The sequence below is a fragment of the Hipposideros armiger genome, unplaced genomic scaffold, assembly GCF_001890085.2.
Source record: "Hipposideros armiger isolate ML-2016 unplaced genomic scaffold, ASM189008v1 scaffold_823, whole genome shotgun sequence".
NCBI classification, from domain to species: domain Eukaryota; kingdom Metazoa; phylum Chordata; class Mammalia; order Chiroptera; family Hipposideridae; genus Hipposideros; species Hipposideros armiger.
The window spans coordinates 279,026-301,355 of record NW_017732173.1 but is presented as its reverse complement, the minus strand read 5'-3'; the positions used below and the strand labels follow the sequence as shown (position 1 = coordinate 301,355).

The 22,330-nt window shown below is 44.3% G+C and overlaps 1 protein-coding gene across 3 annotated transcripts in view; it reads left to right on the top strand.

Moving 5' to 3' along the window:
* The window catches only part of TBC1D5 (TBC1 domain family member 5), a 447,679-nt gene extending 425,934 nt beyond the window's left edge, over positions 1-21,745 (top strand). For all 3 annotated transcript variants that reach the window (XM_019629011.1, XM_019629009.1, XM_019629010.1), the window contains 4 exons: positions 820-919; positions 13,749-13,828; positions 14,659-14,802; positions 21,262-21,745. In XM_019629011.1, the coding sequence (XP_019484556.1) occupies positions 820-919; positions 13,749-13,828; positions 14,659-14,802; positions 21,262-21,564 (627 nt within the window). In that variant the 3' untranslated portion in view covers positions 21,565-21,745. The remainder of the gene's footprint in view (positions 1-819; positions 920-13,748; positions 13,829-14,658; positions 14,803-21,261) is intronic.
* Positions 21,746-22,330: the final 585 nt, after the last annotated feature.

Here is a 22,330-nt window from a genome sequence, read left to right as displayed (position 1 = left end):
CTGACAACGTCTTTTCTTTGTATTCTTGCTAACTTTGTTTAAATTATCCTATCTAATGAGGATTAGTCTCTTTCTCTGAGAAAAACTCCCCTAATCTTCTAAATTTCCTTGGGAAATTTTTTGTGTGTATTTTATTTTTCCTTAAAAAAACCCCAAAAAACAGGCTTTATCCTTTTGTTATAGTTAAATTGCCTTTTACCATTTAGATAATTACTCAACCCAGAGTATTTTTTCCTAGAAACAATCAAATAAATAAAATGCTCTAGTGTCATATCAAGAGAGGAAATGTAAGAGCAGCTATTTATAGACTGCAAAACTTTTTCAAGTGCTTTGGGGAATCTCACTTTTTAAGAGATTATCATAGTCTGGAAAGTGGTGAGATTTGTCTTATACAAATGGAAATCTTTGGTTTCCCAAATGTGTGTGAGAGAGAATGTAATTTTTTGTAGCAGCTGCTTAGGGAGTATGGTTCACTGAAATCCAATTTACTCTCCCAATTTATGTGGCTCAATAGTTACTGAAGATATTTTATGTACTTTTTTATACGAGGTTGTATGGGTACACATTTACACATGGCACAAAGCTAGCACTCAATTAGGAAAAGTCCAGATTTTTTTAAACCTCCATTTTACCCTTTCTCTATTTTATTGGTAATGGCAGTGGTGGATTTGGTCTTGTTTATTTGCTGTTTTCTTTTGTTTTATCTTGGACTGAAAAGACCTTGTGCCTCTTTAAAATAATCCATATCATTTGAAGAACTTTGGGGATTTTATTTGAATTTTGCTTTTAATGTCCATATCTTTATCCCCTTCATTTTAGGAAGAAGAATTAGAAGCCCAAATTTCCTTCCTTCAAGGACAGTTGAATGACCTGGACGCCATGTGCAAATATTGTGCAAAGGTGATGGACACTCATCTTGGTGAGTGAACCACTTTGGCCCTGGGAATAATGATGGTCATAACAATGATAGCCAGTAGAGCCTGTGTTAAGAATTATGTCATGGGGCCAGCCGAGTGGCTCAGTTGGTTAAGAGCACAAGCTCTGAGCAACAGGGTCGCAGGTTCGATTCCCACATGGGCCAGTGAGCTGCCGTTGAGCTGCCAAAAGGTGGCAGGATGGCTCAGCTGGTGAGAGCATGTGCTCCTAACAACAAGGTTGCCGGTTAGACTCCCGCAGGGGTTGGTGGCTACGCCTACCCACAACTAAGATTGAACTTGGCACCTTGACCTGAGCAGCTGGATGGCGACTAGACTTGGAGCTGAGCTAGCTGTGCCCTCCACAACTAAGATTGAAGGACCAACAGCTTGGCTGTTCCCCTCCCCCAGTTCCCCAATAAAAAAATCTAAAAAAAAGAATTATGTCATGGAATCCTCACAGCGGCCCTGGGGTAGAAATACTGTTGCTATCCCCATTGTACAAATGAAGAAACTGGAACACAGAGAGATTAACAAATGTCCCAAAATTATATCACTGGTAACTAGAGTAGAAATTCAAAATCAAGCAGTCTGACTATAGATTTCAACTCTTAACTGCTACACTGCCTTTGAAAGTATCTGTCTACCTCAAACCAAAATAAAATATTGAGCTTTCGCAATCAAACTGTCAACTCTACTATAGCCAACCTGGCTATAATCACTAATATGATTATTATTTTGACAGTGCTTTCTTTATTTTTTGAAATATATATATATGTTTTTAACCACCTATCCGAAATGCATGTTGGGATCACATAATGTTTCCTTACTTCTGACTGTGCTTATATTCTAAGAAAAGGCCTAGTTTGCATTCAGTTTACAGGTGAGCCATGCATATGTCACATTAGAGTCTTCAGGCACTGCTCTCTACATTTGTGGAAGTTCTGTATTTTGCATTGGAAATGGTCTCTGCTAGATCATGTATGTATTACTCCAGTAACTCCATGCTGCTTGCAAAAGCATTTATAATACATATTATTACTATTTTTCAGCCCACTGGTGGACATCCTTTCTTTCTCCACTCTACAGTGTCTGTAGTTTGGGAATAAATTAGGAAAATAAGACTTGTACTCTAATAAAGTGGCCAATATGCTGCTCTGTGAATGTGGAGAAATGGCAATACCAGAAATTAGGATGCATCCATCTATGAGGAGGAACCAAAGAGAGTCCACCAAGGCCCCTTCTAACTGGCAAGGGCCCTGAGAGTGGCCCAACCCTGGGGCCGTCTCTGAAGCTCGGCTGTCTGCCTCAGACTCGATCAGCCTCTCAGCCTGTTAGGTCACGGGTCCATTGCACATGGCCAGAATGGTTGTCATTTGGGTGTTGCCTAAACCATACTTGCCTCTAGCAAGTATTGGGTTGTCAGAAAAGTCATGATGCATTTTTGCAATGAAAAACATAGAAAAAATATGTCATGACTTTTCCAACAACCCAATAATAAATGTTCTGTTATGGACTTCAAGAGATGCTTACCTAGGTGGCTGGCTGCCTACCAATATCTTATTAGCCAGCTGGCTGGGCCCTATATATTCTCAGCCTTATCTCTACTCTGTGGGCCACTTTTTCAGAGAAAGGGTTCAAGAGGAGGAAACACCTAGAAAAACTCTGGTACATGATCAAAAGTGTAGTATCTCTCATCCCAATGAGAAACGTTACCCCTGTCACATCTGACTCCACCCCTTCAAAACTATGTTTATGCTTCTTTATGATCATTTTTATATAGAACCAAGTTTACATGAATCTCATCCATCATGCTTTATAATGCATCAAAAAGAAATAATGAAGAAATAGTTTATATATAAATATGTACTTATATATAGTATATATATTTACATATATACTAATATGTATTATAGAACTAATGTTAGTTAATTAATTTTAAAGAGAGAGAAAGAGAGAGAGAGAGAGAGAGAGAGTGTGTGTGTGTGTGTGTGTGTGTGTGTGTGTGTGTGTGTACACATGTGTGGGGGTTTTTTTGCAGGGGTAGGGTTGTGGTATTGTTTTGCTTCTCTGCCTACACGGGGACCTTTGCATTACTTGATTTGAATTTTGACCAAAGTAGGAGAACAAAGAAGTGACTGAGAGAAAGATTTACCCAAACTCTAGAAAATCCCATTAGGAAATTTCCAAGTTGTTTGGTCCACATAGCAACTTTTAAGACCGCTTTGCTTAAGCCTCAGAATTTCCCAACAGCTTTTGTTTTGATTTGGGTCTTCCAGTGAGCTCTAAGGGAACATTTTCTTACTGCACGGGAGGGGAAACACTTTAATTAAAGAAGAGCCCATACCAGCTGCGAGTTTTCAGCTAACCGCAAAACTAGATTTGTTTTTGTGTGTACGTTTCACTTTCAGCCAGAATCCCTTCACATAGCTGTTGACTTCTTTTTGGCATATAAATAGCATGACTGCATTTTTAAAGTGGGGTTGAGGGATGCTACAAAGAATTCCTGGCCCCAGGGCCCTCAGATGTGTTTCATTTCATCTGCATATTATAGAATTGGTTTATTAAAGGGTATTCCTGTGTTGTAGGCAATTTTGAGTCTAAGCAAATATTTTAGGAAAACATAAAGGTTAAATAAGGTGAAGCTTTTGATTTACTTTTATTATATTTCTTTTAAAAATTACTTTAATACTGTAGTATTTTTTCCATATAATGTTTTCTATTTTTTCCTGATTATTAAAGTATTATAAAATTGGAGCAACTGAAATATCCATTAGAAAGGGATTGAGTATAATATTATAATGCAGTCTTTATAAAGACTAAAATACTTTTTCTGTTAACATAAGATGTTCATGATATATTAAGTGAAAAAAGCAGGTGCAGAATAGTGTATATTTGATGTGAAAATAACTGTTAACAGTGGTTACCTGGGTGAGAGGAAGTTTATAGAGGGACTTTCCAAGGGACCTCATCTTCTATGCTTAGGAAATGCAAGACAGTCTGTGAAAATCTGTAGATAGTTTAAGTGCATGTAAGTAGCACCTGCGGTTCAAGCCTTCCACTTCAGGCCAGAGTCAGCTGTCAGAGTGGCTGGAGTGATATCTGAGAAGGAGGGACTCATATGGCATCAATCAGACAAAGTTATAATTATGCCTGATTATGATTGTGCCCTCTGATATAAAATGGAGGTGAATTATCTATCTTGCCAGTTTGTTGCCAGGATAATGTATGTTTAAAGCCCAGCACAAGGCACGGCCCAGAGTCGGCATTCAACACAGGTCCTCTCTTCTTTCCCTATAACTCTCAACTGTCCCGTCTCAGAGAAGATCAGAGAGACCCGTCCAGCCCATAACCAGAGAGCTGAGTAGTGACTTGTCTAGGGCCCACAACTAGTTAATGGAAGAGCTGGGACCAGTGCCATTCCCAACACCTCACTGAATACCCCTTATCAAATGATGCTGAAAGATGGTAGATTTCTGAGTGTTGGTCCTGAGATTGTGCGTGTGTGGTCCTTGAACAAGAGTAGTTTTCTCAGAACTGGATGGTGCCCTGTACAGCCGATGTGAACGCTGCTGGGCCTCCGTCATGCGCTGGGCCGCAGTGTGTGAGCACTGCCTCAGAAACTTCTTCCAGGACTTACTTCTCTGCCTCCTTTCCTAACGTGAATCATTTTCACCAAGTTCCTTTTGTTTCAAGAGAATTCCAGATCACCGTACATTTTTATCATCAGACATGTAGTAATATCTTAAAATGTCAAACCTCAAGGCTATTATTATAACTGATAGAACAAACATGGAGAAACGCCTCTCAGTTAAAAATTATACAAAGGCATTTGTTCAAATGGTCCTTTAATTATAGAGGCAATAAAATTGATAGGTTAGCAGTATTTCCTTATGGATCAGGAACCCAGAACAGAGAGAGTATTTGTTTTATCAAAACTCTACCACAATTCTAATTTTATTACCTCCACAGAATTGAGCTACTTGAAGTCAAAGATTTAGAGAGAGCAATTAGAAATAAGTTGTTTTATTAAATCTGAACTTTTCCTGTCGACTTCAGAAGACTTTTATGTATTCATTTTTCTGTTGCTATAGTTACTCCCCTTCCTGTCACCCTGACAGTTGAGTTGAAAGCCATTGGCAGTCCTGTGTTAACCCTGAGCCTGCGTTCAGGCTATTTTTAGATTCGCGAACTTCACATGTAATTGCACGTGGGTGAGCGGCCTGCACTTCTCTGATCTGTGAGCAGCTGGGCTAAGCTGTCAGCTGTTTACAGGAGTCTGAGCTGCTCTCCCTGTTAGCCCTTAATGCCCACAGTTGCCTGCTCCCAGTAGAGGCATTTCCATCATTTGTTTGGTATTTAGACACTGGTTTCCAGCAACTTGCCCTCCATTGGTGGTACATAAAAACAATAGGAGGGTTAAATGAAATGAATTCAGAGAAATTACATTTCTCATGCTCTTGCTGAGAGTACAGTAGCTCATAGGACCTTAGAATGTTAAAAATGTAGAAGCCCTAACAGCTACCTCAACTGCTCTTCACTTCACAGGTAAGGAAACCAAGGCCCGGGGAGGATGAGTGACACACAGCTAGCTGGCACCAGGAGTCCAGACCCAAATCCAGTCCTCGGCTTCTCTTTCACTGATGCTTCTCCCGAGGCCACACTTGAATCAGTAGATGGATCTCAGATCTTCTGCTGTTTTGTTGCACACATCATTACTGATTTTACACTTGTCATAATATTTATGCAAGAATTAGCTGTCAGAGGAGGCCAGTTTTGAAAATTAGTTTATTTGCCTCTGCAAGAACTTTATAAATCCGATTTTCTAGTTTATAAAAACAACTTTCAATGGATGTCTTTGGAAATGTTCAGCAAGGCAATTAACTAACGACATTTCAAAAACAGAGAGAAAATGTGATCACCAGACAGCTTTCTCTCTGTCAACCACGCTGTGATAAAAGCTTTTCATAATTATTTTGAGACTTTTAAGAACTGCATTTCATTGTGGGCAGCAGAGTCCTCTAGAGGAGGAAAATACTCACTTCAACAAGAATCCTGTTAAAATGCAGATCCTGATTCAGTGGGTCTGATGCGGGGCCTGAAGTTCTGCATTTCTAACGACCCCCAGGTGACCTGGTGTTACTGGCCCGTTACAGACTAGAGGCAGCAAGGAGCGAGAGAACTTAAAATTATTTGGGCAAATTCAATTAATGTATTCATAACCCCACACTTCAGGCACATGTGCAGCTAAAGTCTGTGGGCAGAGCGCTCACAGCCTCCCCCGGCACCCTGACGCAGCCTCAGTCATCTAAACTTCAGGGTTTTCTTTTCAGCCTTTCTGAACTTGTTCTATTCTGGTTGAAGTCTCCCCCGCCATCGCAACCTCACACCCGGTTTTATTATCACAAGACTTGATCAGGATCAACAATTGGTCAGCGTCTTCCTTGTACCAACCCTGTACCTGTTTAGAAAAACCTAGCAAACCACACGCTACCTTCTCCTTTTCCAGGCTAAGATACTACAACTCTGATCACATAACCTCAGTACAGACTATCATTTCATTTTCATTTTCTGGCTCTCTCCCATTTCCCCACATACTTCTCCATAGGAGGAGCCCAAATCGAATATCTTTCCCCCTTTCTCTTTTTTTAAAATATAATTTCTAAATTTTTCATCTTTCCTAAACTGACTGACCACATAGCGTGTTCTCACCCCTCCCTATCAGGCTGCCTGTCCATGTCCTTCAAACCTAGTCCTCGCCAGCTAATGACCCCGTAGACAAAGGATGTATGTATCCACCCATCTCTGTGGAAAAAGACTTGCTGCCAATTGCTTGAAAGCTCAAGGACTCCGAGGCCACCACAAGCATCTCATGCTGAGTTTAAGAGCTTGTGAGCAGGGGGAGGTAAAGCCCAAGATAAGAAGGCTAATGTTCGTTGTCTTGGGCCATGTTTAAATCCCAGCTAAGGAGGAACACTTTCACTAGATCCTTATGTCAGCAAAACTATTATGGGCTGAAATTCACAAGAAAGTGTAGCCATCTTAAACCCAGTTCAAAGGGTCTTATCTGAATAAGTGATGTAATTTTATGACAATCTTAACCAAACTGCTCTCCTATCTCATTGTTCCCAAATAAGAGGGCATAATGGCAAAACCCCAGAATATTTTGTATTAGTAAGGCCCACGCTATGTTTCTGTTTTGATTTTTAAAAGTACGTATTCTGGCAAAGACATGTAGCCATTACTGGAGCTTAGAAACTTTTAAGCTTAAAAACATATGTAAAGTCTCTTTTTCTGGTTGACTCTAAGGTGACAGCTATGTCATGAATACAATGATTTTACTGTGGGGAGTCATGCCAGGCATGGTGCTAAACCCTAAGAGAATAATACACAGACGGTAGGGAAGAGTCAAGACCTGGAACTCTGCTAAGCACACTCAGTTTAATGACCGGAAGACTATTCTCAAGTGTAATGCACGCCAGTCTCGCCCTTGGATTTCCCTCAGCGATACTGCTCTCCCAGCACTGAGTGTAGGATTTTCAGCCATTCTGGAAGCTGGATTCAAATTAAGACCCTTGATGATATTTTCTATGTGATCTGCTTTTTAAGAAAGTACTGAGCTTGACATGCCTGACTCAGCCCCTGGCTCCTAATAGGCCATTAGTGAATGTGATTTGCCATCACCTCCCCTCACCACTTCTCAGTCCAGGATCTGGGTGATCATGTCAGTGTCCCTTAGTTCATCTGAGAAATACCTCACCTCCACCTGTTTCTCAGGAGATAACAATCAGCCCTAAAGCTGCTGGGAAAGCCTCACATGAGTCATGCTGCCAGTACTTACTGAGTACCTGCTCTCTGATGTAAAAATAGGTTCTGGAAGAAGTAGGTTAGGGGTAGGGTGAAGTGGAAGAGCAGTAATCTAAACTTGAGCTCAGTGTGTATGGAAGAGGTGAGCAAAACTTCAAAGTAGGGAGGGAGAACAAAGAGAACATGCCTCATCAGAAATCCCGGAAGCGACGCGTAGCTTCACGTGAAGCAAACCGAAGTCCTCCCAGCGCACAGGTAATCTCAGAAGCATTGGCAGGGCCAGGTGGGCTCAGAAGTAACAGGGATAGAGTGAGCAGAGTGCCATGTCTGAAACAGAAGACCTTGGGTCCAGGATGTGCCATGTAGAATTGTGCAGTTTCAGGAAACTTTTAGTCTTTGAGCCTCATCCATGAATTATAGTTCCAAGAGTAAAAGATGAAAGTCCAACAATAGATGTTGGAGAGAGTCCCACAATAGATGCTTTCAGAGGGAAGACTGTATATAGAAAGCTGGTGCTTGAGAACAGCTTTAAAGACTTTAGAGACGAGGAGAGATGTGGTACCATAAGGAGAATAGGGGGACCTTCTAGAAGGGGAATGGCATCTGCAGGGACACACAGAGATGTGTTCAAGGGTGAACTTGATGCCTATAGTCTTCTAACCCTGCCTTCTCCTGAACCTGCCTTCTGCCAAGGTCTGGACAAGTGTGGCACATACTCTGGAAACAGAAATCCCAACGGTCCAGCCCAAGTCCATAGTGACAAATGACAGGTCTGGCCCCCTCCTTGACTAATGTCCAGCTCTTCAACCACTACCACTCTGGGCATGCATGTGACCCGAGGTCAACCCTACATTTGATCCCTCTATTTTGTAACAGCCTGCATCTTTCTTCTTTAGAGTCTGGCACAGTCCTTACATGAGATTGTCAGAGGTTAGGGGAACTAAGTTTCTGTCAGAGATGAGAGAATCTCAGAGAGCAGAATCCACTTATCTGGGTACTTAAGATATTGGAAAAGGAAAAAAAAAACATATTAAGCAATAATAGTACTAGGCAATATCCTGGAAGTGGGCCGCTTTGATTATCTTATCTAGTCTCTCCAAAACAGCCCTCTGAGATAGGTATCACCCCCATCTTATTGATGGTTTTAGTGACACACACATCCCAGCACAGGTCATCCAAGTCCCAGCTGTTTGATGCTAGTGCTGGTGCTCCTGAAAGGTCCGGTAGAAATGATTGAGCAGTGTGGTTTCAATCTAGGTGACCTCCTGTTTCTGCCTGACCTCACTTAGGTCAGTTCTACCGCCACATAAATGACACGAGCATCTCAAGGCAACTTAGTCGTGCCAAGACGCCATCCTGTGCCTCTTCATACCGCTGGCACCTCCACCATTGCCGTATATTCTACATAATTGTGGGAGGAGGGCCCAGGACCCAGATGGTGAGGAATTTCATCCGAGCTACGCCACTTTCCAGTCGTGAGACCTCAAATAACAGACCTGGCATTTCTGGCTCCCTTTTCTGTACTAGGATCATGGTCCTCTTCTAGAATGGTTGTTGGGATAGACGGGTAACACGGCCGTGTGGAAATGAAAGTACTAGGTGCTGTGCTCATTTACTTACTCTTCACAGCGATTCTATGGAAAGGTTCTGTTATTGCCCCTCTGGCACAAGGAGGTTACATAACTTGCCCAGCTCCACCTCCACTGTAGATAAATGTTAGTTCTGCTTCTGTCCCCTTTCTGCCACCCCTCAGAATGAATAGGTTTATGTTACCTTCTATACCAGCCATTTAAATGAAACACTTTTATTCTAGCATTGAAGAAAATAGGTTTTTAAGAAATCAAAAAAGTAATTTGTGTGCCATTCCCATTACCTTTAGACCTAGAGATCTATTTCTGTGGCATTGACATTTCATTAAAAACAGTGGAGTCACCATGGGACTGTTATGCTGATGAAATTTTTGTGTAATTTCCACAGCAGTGGTTAGTTATGTCAGGTTTTCCCCTTTAGTTTTAGTATTCCAATGTTTATAATATATAATACTTAAATTAGAGATTGTAAAAAATGTAACCTTCCTGCTGCACAGAAACAAAAAGTAAGAGTCTTTATATCATAATTTATTCGGCCTCTTGCTATAAGGAAAAATGTGCATTACATTGGAAATTTAAACATTGCACAGTTCTGCCATTAATATTTTAAGGCATGAAAAGACATCATATTCTTTTATTTTTACATGCAGATGCAACTTAAAGCACTAGGTTTGTTACTGAGAGGTTATATATTAGTGGGATGTTTGTAGATGCCACCTTGAATCAATAATATAGTGGAACTGGTTAGGATTTACATGGACAATATTGTGTTAATGAAATGAAAATTCTTGTGTTCAAAACATTGAACAGTCTTTGAAGATGCCCTTTTGTTTTCATTTGGACTTCTATACCCAAGATTTCTTAAAGTGAGGCTAGTCAGCTTAGCTGATTGTAACAAGGTCTTGAAGCTGTCATGCTCATCTGCATGTTTGCATGGAGATGACTCAGGGAGCTCCTGCCAGCATTTCAGGCAGCAAAAGTGGGGAGAGCAAAGGCCCAGGAGGTGCAAACTGAAGTCAGTGCCCCGTGAGGAGCTTTCCAGAAGCTCCATTCAGGAGCTTCTCTTACACCTCATTGGCCAGAGCTGTGTCATATGACCCACCTTGGCTGGAAGAGAAGGTGTGCAGTGTGACCCTGAATAAAACCTGAGACGTGCTGGTGAGGAAGGGGTGGAGGGTGGAGTTGGGGTAGCCCGCCAGCAGCCCTGCCACCTCTTTAGACCTATGAGACAGGAGCGATAGTGAATAAAGATCTAGGCTTATTGGCTATTGATGCTCTTAACAAGAGAGAGCACATGGGGAGGGGGTGACCTGTAGGACAAGGAGCATTGTTCCTACTTAGGCCTGTGATAAAAAATAGGCCTGGTTCTATTTTCCTGATACAGTCAGGTCTTCTGTCTTCAGCACCACTCCCCTCTTCAACCTACTCTTGCGACTGTCACCACACATCTCTTGGCAGGCTCGCAGCACAAAGGGCACCCAAGAGAGGACGGCTAGTGCTTCTTGGTTCATGGGTTTTTCAGGCAACACTGCCAGTATGATTCTGTAGGATTTCAGGTAGACTCTAATACTTCTCCAGTGGGATAGTAAATCTCTATACCTAAGCTCAAGTGTGTGGAAACCTTGCTGTGAAGTTCCATTCCCACCAATGGCAGTCCAAGGCTTAAACTTGCCAGTTCAAGACAGCTCAGTCTCTTACAGGTTAGCCATCTCATCTGAACAAATGTCCTGCATATTTCTGAGCCTCTGGCCCCACTGGAGCCATTGACTGCCCTGTTGGCCTGTAGCCTGTGACCCTAAATGCCTTTGATCCATGTTGCTGCTGACCATGGACCCCACCATTACACTGGGGGCAGGAGTTAGGCAATTTGGCTAAATCCTTTTGCTTCAGGATATGTCCACAGCAGACTATCAAAGGGGCAGGGAGGAGACATCACATTTGTTGTGTTTTTTTTCAGATTTCCTCTTTTTCTGGCCCCCCTGATTTGCTGGGTATAGCCTCCAAGGGCCTCCCCTCCATTAGTTCCTTGGAGCCAAGCAGGCCCCCATGTTTCCTACAGATGTCATAGGATCCCTGCATCCATTGGTTGAGCTTCCTCTCAGGGTCTGGGAGCTGTCCCCCTGATGACACAGCAGCTCAGTGGAGCAGAACCCACCGCCCTACCAAACCCCCAGCTGCTGTGTGCCATGCTGCCCCAGGTCGCCCTCAGGCCCTCAGAGCTCTGCCTTAAAAACGTAGCAGTCACAGAAACAAGAGTAACCTTTTGCAATCCTCTAAAAGACCTACAGAACTGTTTCTTGTTAATTTTCTGCAGTTGGTTGTCATTAATGTCTTGTTGAATGGATTTTGTGTTTTGTTTTGTTTTTTTTATTGAGAGAGAACAAATTGTTATAGGCTTTTAAGAAAACCAAAAACATTCTCTCTTTAATTACATCTATTATTCTATTCCCATTCATCTTGCTCTCTTGTTTTGGAGCAAGCCTTTCTATTAGTCAGAAACTACAATCACGTTTTCTGAATAAATAAAAGCTGCTGTTTTTCTGCTGCAGGGTGTATGTAAGAGGATTTATCAGCATGGTTGATAGACTTACTCTTATTGAAAATTCTAATAAATTGTCAGGCTGGATTCGTGTTGATGGCATCAGCGTTTGCCTTGTCCCTTACTGGAAATGATGTTTGGAAGTATTTGGAATAGCAGTGTTTTGAAATGCACGTTGCAAGAGTGTTTTTCCATGTTTGTTCATGCATTTAGTCAGTCAGCAAATCCTTATTGTGTACCTGAAATGTACCAGGCATGATTCCAAAGGCTGGCAGCTTATATCCTGTTGGGGGAGATGTACAAGTAAGCCCGCAAATGCATGTGATGATGTCAGAGGGTGACAAGCGCTTCTTACCAACATAGTAAAAGATGATGTGGTAGAGACCAGAGGGTGACTCGGGCGACTTTAGTTTGAGTGGGCAGGAAGACGGCCCTGAGGAGGCAGCCCTGGAGCCGCGAGCTGAACAAGGAGCAGCTGCTGCACTGATTTGGGAACAGGGCCTCCAGGCCAAGGGACATTGTGCTGGCTCTGCCTCTCCCACCATGGGAGGTGAGCAGGCAAGTGGTAATGCATAGCTCTGGTGGCTTTTGGGGGCAGGCGTGGAATTGGGGCCCGAGCAGAGACTGGACAGTTTCATGAGTGAATGACTATGAATGTGGCGTGTAAGACCTTATAAACGGGCCTTTTTTTCAGGCCACAAAAAATAAGAAAGCAGATGTTAGTGGAAGGTGAGCCTGCTTATTGACGTGATTCTCAAATTGGTGGGCCTATCAGTATCTCTTTTAAAGTGTGTTTTAATTGCCCCTCACACAGTTCTCCTGTGTAGCCCCAAGGGAGGGGCTTTCTCTCCCCCTGAGTTCTCCTGAGAATCCCCGTTCAGTGAGGCCACAATCACCAGTAGGGCTGTGTGCATCCTACGGGCAGGTGATGGGGGAGGCTGCAGAACACTGCATGTTTAACCTGTTGATGGGCAACTTGGTGAGATGCTGGGCCTGCTGGTCAGAGCTGGCTGGGCGGATCCCTCCAATCAGGTCTGGATGGATGACTTCTCAGGTGGAGGCTAAGCCTCCCAGAGGACATAGAGAAACAGCCCCTGGCTTACAGCAGCTGACTCCACAGGCATCGTTGTCTGATGGTAACCTGTAGTGAATTTGTCCTTTCGTTTTTACCATTCTGTTGAATTGACAACATGCTTTACTATTTAAATCCTTAAAGACAGTGTCTATTAAAATAATTTCAGTCACCTGGGAGGAACTGGTCGTTAGTGAGAGAGGTAAGTTAACATCATACAACTATGAGGCAATGTAGGAAGCCCAGGCTGAAGCGCTTTCTCCTAGAAGTTGGCTGCACGCCCTGGGCCAGGGGTCGGCAAACTTTTGAGGTGGAAGAGCCAGTCCTGTCCCTCCAACAATTTAAAACTTATTCGAGAGCCATAAAACAAATGAAATCACCATGATGCGAATAATACCCTTTAAAAATTTTATAGATGAAACTATGATAGTTTTATTTTCATTTTCAATTTTAATACTTCAGAGCCACATGAGCGTACCCAAAGAGCCGCCTGTGGCTCGCGAGCCGCAGTGTGCCGACTCCTGGTCTAGGTTGTGCGTCACATTGTAGGCCAGCACAGTTGCCTGGTCTCCCTGGAAGTGAAGACATGCTGTCATCATCAGAACGCACTTGTGGAATGTCGGCGGGAAGGCTGTGCGCCCCAGGCTCGCGCTCCCCTCCGCTCTTCCCAGGACCTGCCCCATCTGCAGTTTGGCACAGCAGCCGTGGTGGGATGGCTGCTATGAAATTAGGCAGAAAAATTCCCAAGCTTATCTGAAGTTGTGGTGTGGCAGCAGGTAAGTTATAATCAGAGCATTAGTTATAAAATGTCATTCTCCTATTTTCAGTAAATATTCAAGATGTGATACTACAAGAAAATTTGGAAAAAGAAGATCAAATTCTGGTTTCCCTGGCAGGACTGAAACAGGTATGTCCACTGATCTGGCCTGGTGTCCCCAGCACCCCGCTATGAGTGCCTGTTGGGGAGGGCACCCGAGAGCGTGGACTGCTGGATCAGAGCCAGTGCTCCCCAGCCCCTGACTTCCTCTCAGGCAGAGCCCCTCCTGAACCTCCACCTCCGTAGGCCGCTTGCTCCTTCTGGTGATGATGTCTCGCTAGCCTGCAGCCCACACGGCCTTTCCACGTCCTACCCCTGCTCCTTCCTCTCACCGAGCCCGCTCTGTTTGTTCCTCGCCCAAAGCTGGCGTGACATGGTCCAGCATCATGTTCCGTCATTTCCATAAATACAGGAATGTCCTTGGAGCACAAGTCATAATCACCACCTGCAGCTGGCCTCAGACCCTCAAGGGCCCCATTTACACAGCCCTTAAAGGGTACACGGAATGTAAGTGTCAGTGAAAACAGCGTGCTGCTCTCAGATGTCTGCCGGTGTTACTAACAGCTCTGCTGGCGTGGAGCGCTTCAGTATCCAAGGCTGTTCCGTGGGGCTGGGTGTGCAGGGAAACAGTGCTTCCTGCGTAAGATAACTAACTGCCAAGGATGTGACACCCATGTCTGGCCCTGTGAGAACCCGGCCGATAAGACTCTAAAATTTTCCTTGGTCATTAATAAGTCCATGGTTCTGATAGAGTGGGATTTTTTTTCCCTGTTATTTCTTTCTTATGGTAATATAGTGGTATCCATACTATAAAAAAATGGTCAATGACAAGTCTAGCTTAAATGTATTAGTGGTTTAGCTAGCATTTAAAAACAAACTCATTCACCCTTTTCATTTATTTTCTTCTTCTTGGAAAATAGATCAAAGACATTCTAAAGGGTTCCCTGCGTTTCAACCAGAGCCAGCTGGAAGCTGAGGAAAATGAGCAGATCACCATCTCAGATGACCACTACTGCTCCAGCGGCCGGGGCCAGGGTGACCAGATGCCCAGGGCCACAGAGCAGGTACGGGAGCTCTGCTGAACAACGTCACATTAACTTGATGGGGGCACATTCACATAACTTCTCCAAAGTTATGAATAATGAAAACCCTACCAAAGTTACTTGAGAGGACCATGTGTGAAGTTCAGCTGTAAAATACCGCACGTGGCCTGAGCCAGGGGTGCTGTATGTAACTGTGCAGGTTATATATACTCTGGGGTCCTAGGGGGTGCCATTCACAATGATAATAATTCCACTAGTGTCTTCTGAGGTGTGCAGTACACAACCCACACACCTTCATGCAGCAGCTGTGGCCTAAACCTCCTGCCAGTCCTATCGCATGGCATTAGAAAGCCAGATCACTGCCTCGGTTACTGGCCAGTTAGTTGCCTCTAGCTGATGCCCCCGTTTCCCTTTACCACAGGAAGTACTGTCCATGCCTTCCTCATGCTGTCTTGAGTGTATTTCACTTGGTTAGAATCTTTTATTAGTTTTTTTATTAGTGTACAAAACAACATAATGATTATACCTTTATACCCCTCACAAAGTAATAACCCCACCAAGTCTACTGCCCCTCTGACATTGTACATAGCTATTACAAGGCCACTGACTATATTCCCTATACTGTACTTTATATCCCTTCACTATATGTATATATTTTTAATTATAGTTGACATGTAATATTATTTTATATTAGTTTCAGGTGTATAGTGCAGTGGTTAGGCATTTATATAATCTATGAAGTGATGCCCCTGATAAGTCCAGTACCTATCTGACACCCTACATAGTCTTTACAACATTATTGATTACATTCCCTATACTGTATTTCCCATCCCTGTGACTATTTTGTGACTACCAATTTGTACTTCCTAATCTCTTCACTTTCTCACCCGTCCCCCTCCCATCTAGCAACCATCAGTTTGTTCTCTGTATCTATGAGTCTATTTGTGTTTTGTTTTCTTGTTTAGTCAGTTCTTTAGATTCCACATACAAGTGAAATCATATGGTATTTGTCTTAATCTAACTTACTTCACTTAGTATAATATCCTCTAGGTCCATCCATGTTGTCGCAAATGCTAAGATTTCATTCTTTTTTTATGGCAGAGTAATACTCCATTGTATAAATGTACCACAATTTCTTTATCCAGTCATCTGTTGATGGGCATTTTGGTTGTTTTCATATCTTGACTATTGTGAATAGCTCTGCAGGAAACATAGGTGTGCAAATATTTTTTTGAATTAATGTTTTGGATTTCTTTAGATAAATACCCAGAATGGAATTGCTGGGTCATAAGGTAGTTCTATTTTGTATTTTTTGAGGAATTTCCGTAGTGTTTTCCCACCTTTTTTGACTTTATGGAGAAGGACTTCTTATTAATGTCCATCCTCTAAGGCAGAGAGGTCAACAAATTTTTGCCCTGAACGGCCAGAGAGTATTGTAGGATTTGCAGGCCAGGTATAGTCCCTGTTACATATTTGTTTTTGTATTTGGTGTTGTTGTTTTTTTTTTTTTGTCTTTACAACCCTTTAAAACTGTATAAGCCATTCACAGTTTGAGAGCCGTACAAAAATAGGCTGCAGGCCAGATTTGGCCCGTGGGCCGTAGTGTGCTGAACCCTGCTCTCAGGTGTCAGCAGTGTGTGTAATTTATTCTAACATAAAATCACAGAATTTGCCAGTTAGAAAAAAATCTAAGAAATTCCTCATGTGCTCAGTCCTGCCTGCTCCTTGCACGAGTGAGAAAACGAAGGCCAGAGGCACACAGGCTCACCCAGCACTGTGTTCTCAGAACGCCTGCCCCACCCAGCAAGCTTCCAGCCACACCACACTGCCTCATTGTGCGTTATCTGATAGGACTAAAAATTCCTAACAATATTCTTTTTAAATGGCTTAAAGTTTCATCTTGAAAAAAGAACATTAGCAAAATCTCATCCAAGTCACTTTGTCAAAAACTAACATCCTAGGGGCCGGCTGAGTGGCTCAGTTGGTTAAGAGCTCGCTCAAGAGTTTGAGCTCTGAGCAACAGCGGTTCGAGTCAGCCCGAGCTGAGCAGCCGTGAGCTGCCAACAGGTGGCGGGATGGCTCAGCTAAAAAAAAAAAAAAAAAAAAAAACTAACATCCAGATGCTTATAAATTATTTATTTTTTATGATTTTCAAAAAGCAAAATGATATTTTAGAATGAGAGTTCTTTTTAATTGTAAGAGTATTCTACAAGAAGAGAGAACCCTGTGTGGTTAATTTCATCCAACTTTAAAAGGAAGTTTTCATAAAGCATTTTCAGTCTGCATTTTTAGCCACGTGAATACAACATTAAAATTTCAAGTTTAATTTAATTAGTTCCTCCTAATTCTCCTTCCCTGAACAGATGTTTAATTTTTCAATAATCATTTATTTATTCAAATATTACTGAGCCCTAACCATTTTTAATTGGCAATGCTATTTAAAAATCTAGCATGATTCTTTTAGTCAAATGTGTAAAAATACTACAGACAAAGACCTTTCAAACACACTAATGAATCTGCTCAATTTAAAACTTCTTGATTGCACTTTGCAGTTGTCATTCCCAGTTTTCATGTTTGTAAGAACCTACCTGTTACCCTGCTGCCCCATGGACCCCATGCGCATCCTCAGGATGAGCTAACGATGAGCTAGGAGGGAGATGAATATGATATGCCCTGTCCTGGCCCAGCTACACCCCTGTGCAGCATTGGAGAGACCTTGCGCCTCTGCACTTGCTTCTGAAACACAGTCAGCCCTTCCTGGGCCTGGAGACCCCTCTGTTGCCTTCCCTGCTTCTGTCTTCTTCCGTCGGGTTAAGGGGGAAAGGCAAAAACAGAAGGGCTTCTGTCCTGTACTCATCCCCGCCATGGCCCCTTCCCCAAGGGTGTTAGTAATTTACAGAAAACCAGTACTCCTGAAAAAGGTTTTGTCTGAGGAAGGGAGCACCTGGGAAGCAGTGCTCTTCTCTCACCTTCAGGGAGGAAAGGCGAGAGAAATCCCAGACGCAAGTAAGCATGTTACCCAGACAAGCCAAGTGCCAGGGCCTTCCACCGCGGCTGCCAGGGATCTGGACTAGACTGACAAAGGGTCCCCAGGCAGGATGCCTTGACCCACCTTCTTCCTGCAGGAACCCCCGTCCCAAACCTCGGGGCTGCCATCAGGGCTTGGAGCCGGCTGGCTTGTCTTTATCACTGCTTGTGGGGGAAGGGGCCGGGGGTGTTGGCTATGCACAGGGACACCCATGCCCAGCATGCCAAGTGGGAGTGGGCTTTTTCCCTCCTTCCTTCCAATGTGAATTGAGAGCCTGCTGTGCCAGGTACGGGGTGTCCAGGGCTATGGGATGGAACCCCTGCTTTCAGGAGCTTCCGGTTGAACCGGGGCCAGAGGCTGGGGGAGCAGTGCTAGGCGGGCTTTTGCAACATTTTCTGGAGATAATCACCACGTGTGGGGTCTGTGGTGGGTTGTGCCACCACTCCTTCCTAACTGAGGAATGGATTGTGTTTGCCTTCTTAATCACAAAGTGTGTCTAAAGGACAATGCAGAGGACCAGGCTCGCCCACCTTGGAGCAGGTGGCTCATGGTCCTCCTGACCAAGCTTCGAAAGGGCTTTTCCTTTGTGGGATACACAGCCCAGTTCCCTGCTGGGAAGTTGATGGAGATGTAGCTAGTAACCTTTCCATTTGATTTATAAATCTTATCTCCAGCTCTGAAAACAGACATGTGAAATTGTATTCTATAGAGTGAATAGAGTGAATATAGCCACATTCTGTCCCTTACTTCCAGAGTCTGTCCTTGACACATTCTGGGAGGTTTTTGATGAACTTCACTCAAATTCACTGCAGTGGAAGGCAGGACTGAATAGGACCCTAGATGCATTAGTCCACCAGCCCCTCTCACATGCCTCACTGGTACTTGGGTCCTCTCTTCTTATCTGTGTGGTCTACAGCTGCACTGTCTAATACAGTAGCCACTAGCCACATGTGTTTTTTTTAAATTAAATTCATTAAGATTAAATAGAATTAAGAGTTAAAAATTAAGTTCCTCAGTCACACTAGCCACCTTTCTTGTGCTCAGTATCTACGTGTGGTACTGGATGGCACAGAGTGAGGACATATCCATCATCGTAGAAAAGTGCTGTTGAACAGCACTGCTCTAGAGTTTGGCTCGCCTGCTTTCAGCATGATGCTAAACTCAATCTAAGCAATGAGGCAAGGTGGGCATGGGCAATGTGTACTGTGGTTCCTGACGGGGCTGACAGGTTGAAACACTTTTTTATATTGCATAATACATACAAAAAGAGAGAACTGACCTGGAAATTTACAAAGTTTCTATAAATGATATAAATAGCTCTGAGTAGAGGCTAAGGTTGCTACGGAAATCCAGAAAGAAGGCATCCTTGTGTCTAGAAAAAAGCTCTAGGTAGGATTCCAAAAGAGTGGAGTCTTTTCATTTACTTTGTGACATCAGGCCTCTGACCCCAGCTTCCTTTCTTGATCTGTAATATAAAGGTGTGGGGAGGGGTAATAAAAGAAGATGGTTGCCGAGGCCCTGTCAGCTCTAACATGCTTCGTCTGAGCCAGTCTGTGACTGTCTGGGAATTGGTTGGGGTTGGGGGGTAGGGGTTACCCACAATATATAACTTGACTTCACTACCTTTCTAGAAACACACCAGATAATTACAGTGATGGTAGAAACCATCTTTGCCTTTACTAGTCACAGGCTTTGTAACATATTTCTCCTCTTCAAAGTCTTGTTAATATCTTCACTATAAGCTAAAGAGAAGTAGGTTATTGTGGTATTTCTGTAGTAGAGGCACCACTCTAAAAATAGAACCCGCTATACATGCTCTTTTCATTTTCAACCTAAGATAAGCTCTATAAAGCAGCATTCCAGCCATAGACCGCCTGTGGGGTAAGAAGTCAAGATTTTCCCAGAATACAGTGCAGGGCAACAATCACATGAACGAAGTATCCACACTTTGGAGGCAGGAGGTCAGAGCAGAGGTCCTGCACAGCCTATGTGCACCCCATGTGCATATGTGCAGGAGCACACGCCCCCTCAGACATCCCTTCTATTCCCCAAAGGTGACATGGCCCTGACAGCCATTTGTTATCACGTCCCCCTCTACCAGACTGCCATAGACTGCACATCTCCGTTTTGTAAGAATTAATGTGTTTATAGAATGTAAACAGCTTTAAAACAAGATGAAGAACCTCAAGTCTTGTTGTTTCAGCACTGTGACCTTAAAGGCAAATTCTGTTTCTGTCCTCCAGGTAAATAGGGTAAAGGTAGACAAATTGTCAGGGGGAGGCCCCTCTGCCACTGTTTAGCCACTCATCACCCATGTCACCAAGGAGAGCATGAGATTCAGATTTCCTATAGCAGTGTAGCCAACTGCCTGTCCAGGCCCTACCTGCCCACAGCTCACAGGTGGCCTTGGCCTTGCTCGTCTGGAGGCCAGAGGACCTGGGGGGGGGGGGGGGGAGACAGGCCACTTCCCACCAGGGGGCTCTGTACATCTCATTAGACTTCAGAGCCCTGCACCAGTCCCCACACACTGTGGGCCAGGGCAGGTGTGGGCACCACATAAGCTTACATCAGCACTGGGTAAGGTACTCATTCCACAGGCCAGAGTTGGAAGATTCCTGGTCAGATTATGGCTTTACTTCCATCCGAGCTTCTCTGGTCTTAACCCAAACCTTTCCCGATGTTCATGGATGTCAGCTTCTTTAGTTAAAAAATGAAATGCTACTCATAATTGCTTAGACAGAAAGGAAAATAATTATAGATCAGTGCAATCCATCTCTCTACTTTTTGCTATATACTTTGCAATTACCATTACTAGTTTTCATCTTTGTAGAACCTACCAGTTACCACACTGTCCCAGGGGAAGCCCAAGTGCATCCCAGGAGGAGCTGGCTGTGAGATCTAGATGAGATGAAATACACTGTGCCCTCCTCTGAAACTATGATATCTTCTGAGCAGGTGGTAAAATTGCTCTGGATATGGGTTTCCATTAGGGAGCCAGCCCTGTGCAGTTCTCATCCGTTCACGTCATCTTACCACGGGTGACCACACACTAGGACAGAGACACTGTCCTTATCCCCATTTCACAGATGAGAACATTAAAGCCCCAGGAGGGTGAGTGACTTGCATGGCAGGTGCCCGTGAAGCTGGCAGGGATTCCGTATGCAGCCTGCCAGCTGGCTCCAGCACTGGCCTCTCCCAACAACTCAGCCAGCAGGAGGTTTGCTTTGTTCCCCTGGGCAACCAGATTCAGCCTGCGAGGGGCTGGCCCTGCACCATGGGAAGCGCCGGAGCTTCAGGGAAGCAGGACTGAACGCTGTGTCTTCCCAAGGAAGAGCATAGAGCGAGGTGGCCCCATCTCCACGGAGCTCGCCCCGGCTCACGGGGCCTCCCCTCGCCCTCCCGTTTCACTGGTGTCCTCTCTCACCCCCTGTACTTCTGACTGTACTTCTCAGGCCTCTTCAGAAACATCAGGGCATACAGATGGAGGGAGCTCAGATGACTTCATCCTGGTGTCCAAAGAAGACGAGGGGGGCAGCGCCAGGGGCTCCTTCTCGGGCCAGACCCAGCCCCTTCGCACCCTCAGAAGCTCCTCTGGGAAAGGCGAGGGCCTGGCCCGCCCCCTGCTGGTTTTCTCCGACCCTCTGATGGGCGCAGCCTCAGCTTCCTCCAGCAACCCCAGCTCCAGCCCCGACGATGACAGCAGCAGCAACAGCAAGGACTCCGGTTTCACCATCGTGAGCCCCCTGGACATCTGACCACAGTGCCCAGGCCACCCCCTCAGCAGCCCCAAGGCCCACTCCCCCAAAGGAGACCCCTCTTTCCCAGCATGCATGTGACATTGGAGCAGCCCATTGGAACCCTTTAGAGCAGCGGTTCTCAACCTGTGGGTCGCGACCCCTTTAGGGGTTGAACGACCCTTTCACAGGGGTCTCCAGGTACTTGTATGTGGGCGTATCTGCATGTGGGCCTGGAGACTGATAGAGGAGCAGTGTCTCGGTTCCTAAGACCATCGAAAAATATGTGTTTTCCGATGGTCTTAGGCGACTCCTGTGAAAGGTTGAGAACCACTGCTTTAGAGAGAAGCAAATAGGGCCACAGAGCACACAGATTGACCTTCACCAAATGCGGACGGGGCTCAGCCCGGCCCCACCCTCGCTCTGGGGTGAGCTGGGTTAAGTACCCAAGATCACACTCACTGTCCAAGAAGACCAAACCAGTCCGAATGGCGTTTCCTCCATCCTCCGCTCCCTAACTAAGAAGCTGTGGCAACGCCATCAACTATATCTAGAAGGACGAAGAGTTGGTTTCAAATCTTCCCTCCCTCAGAGCATCAGGCATAGGAAAATTAATATCAAGAAAACTTTTTATCTGGAATTTTGTATCTTAACCAGTTCGATGCCTCCCTTGGGAATCCGTATGGCAACGCCCAATGCAACAGAATGGACTAGAACTATTGGGTTTCAGGGCTGAAAAAAAAACCCATACTGACTTCTCAGAAAGTTAAAATGATTTTTAGAAACA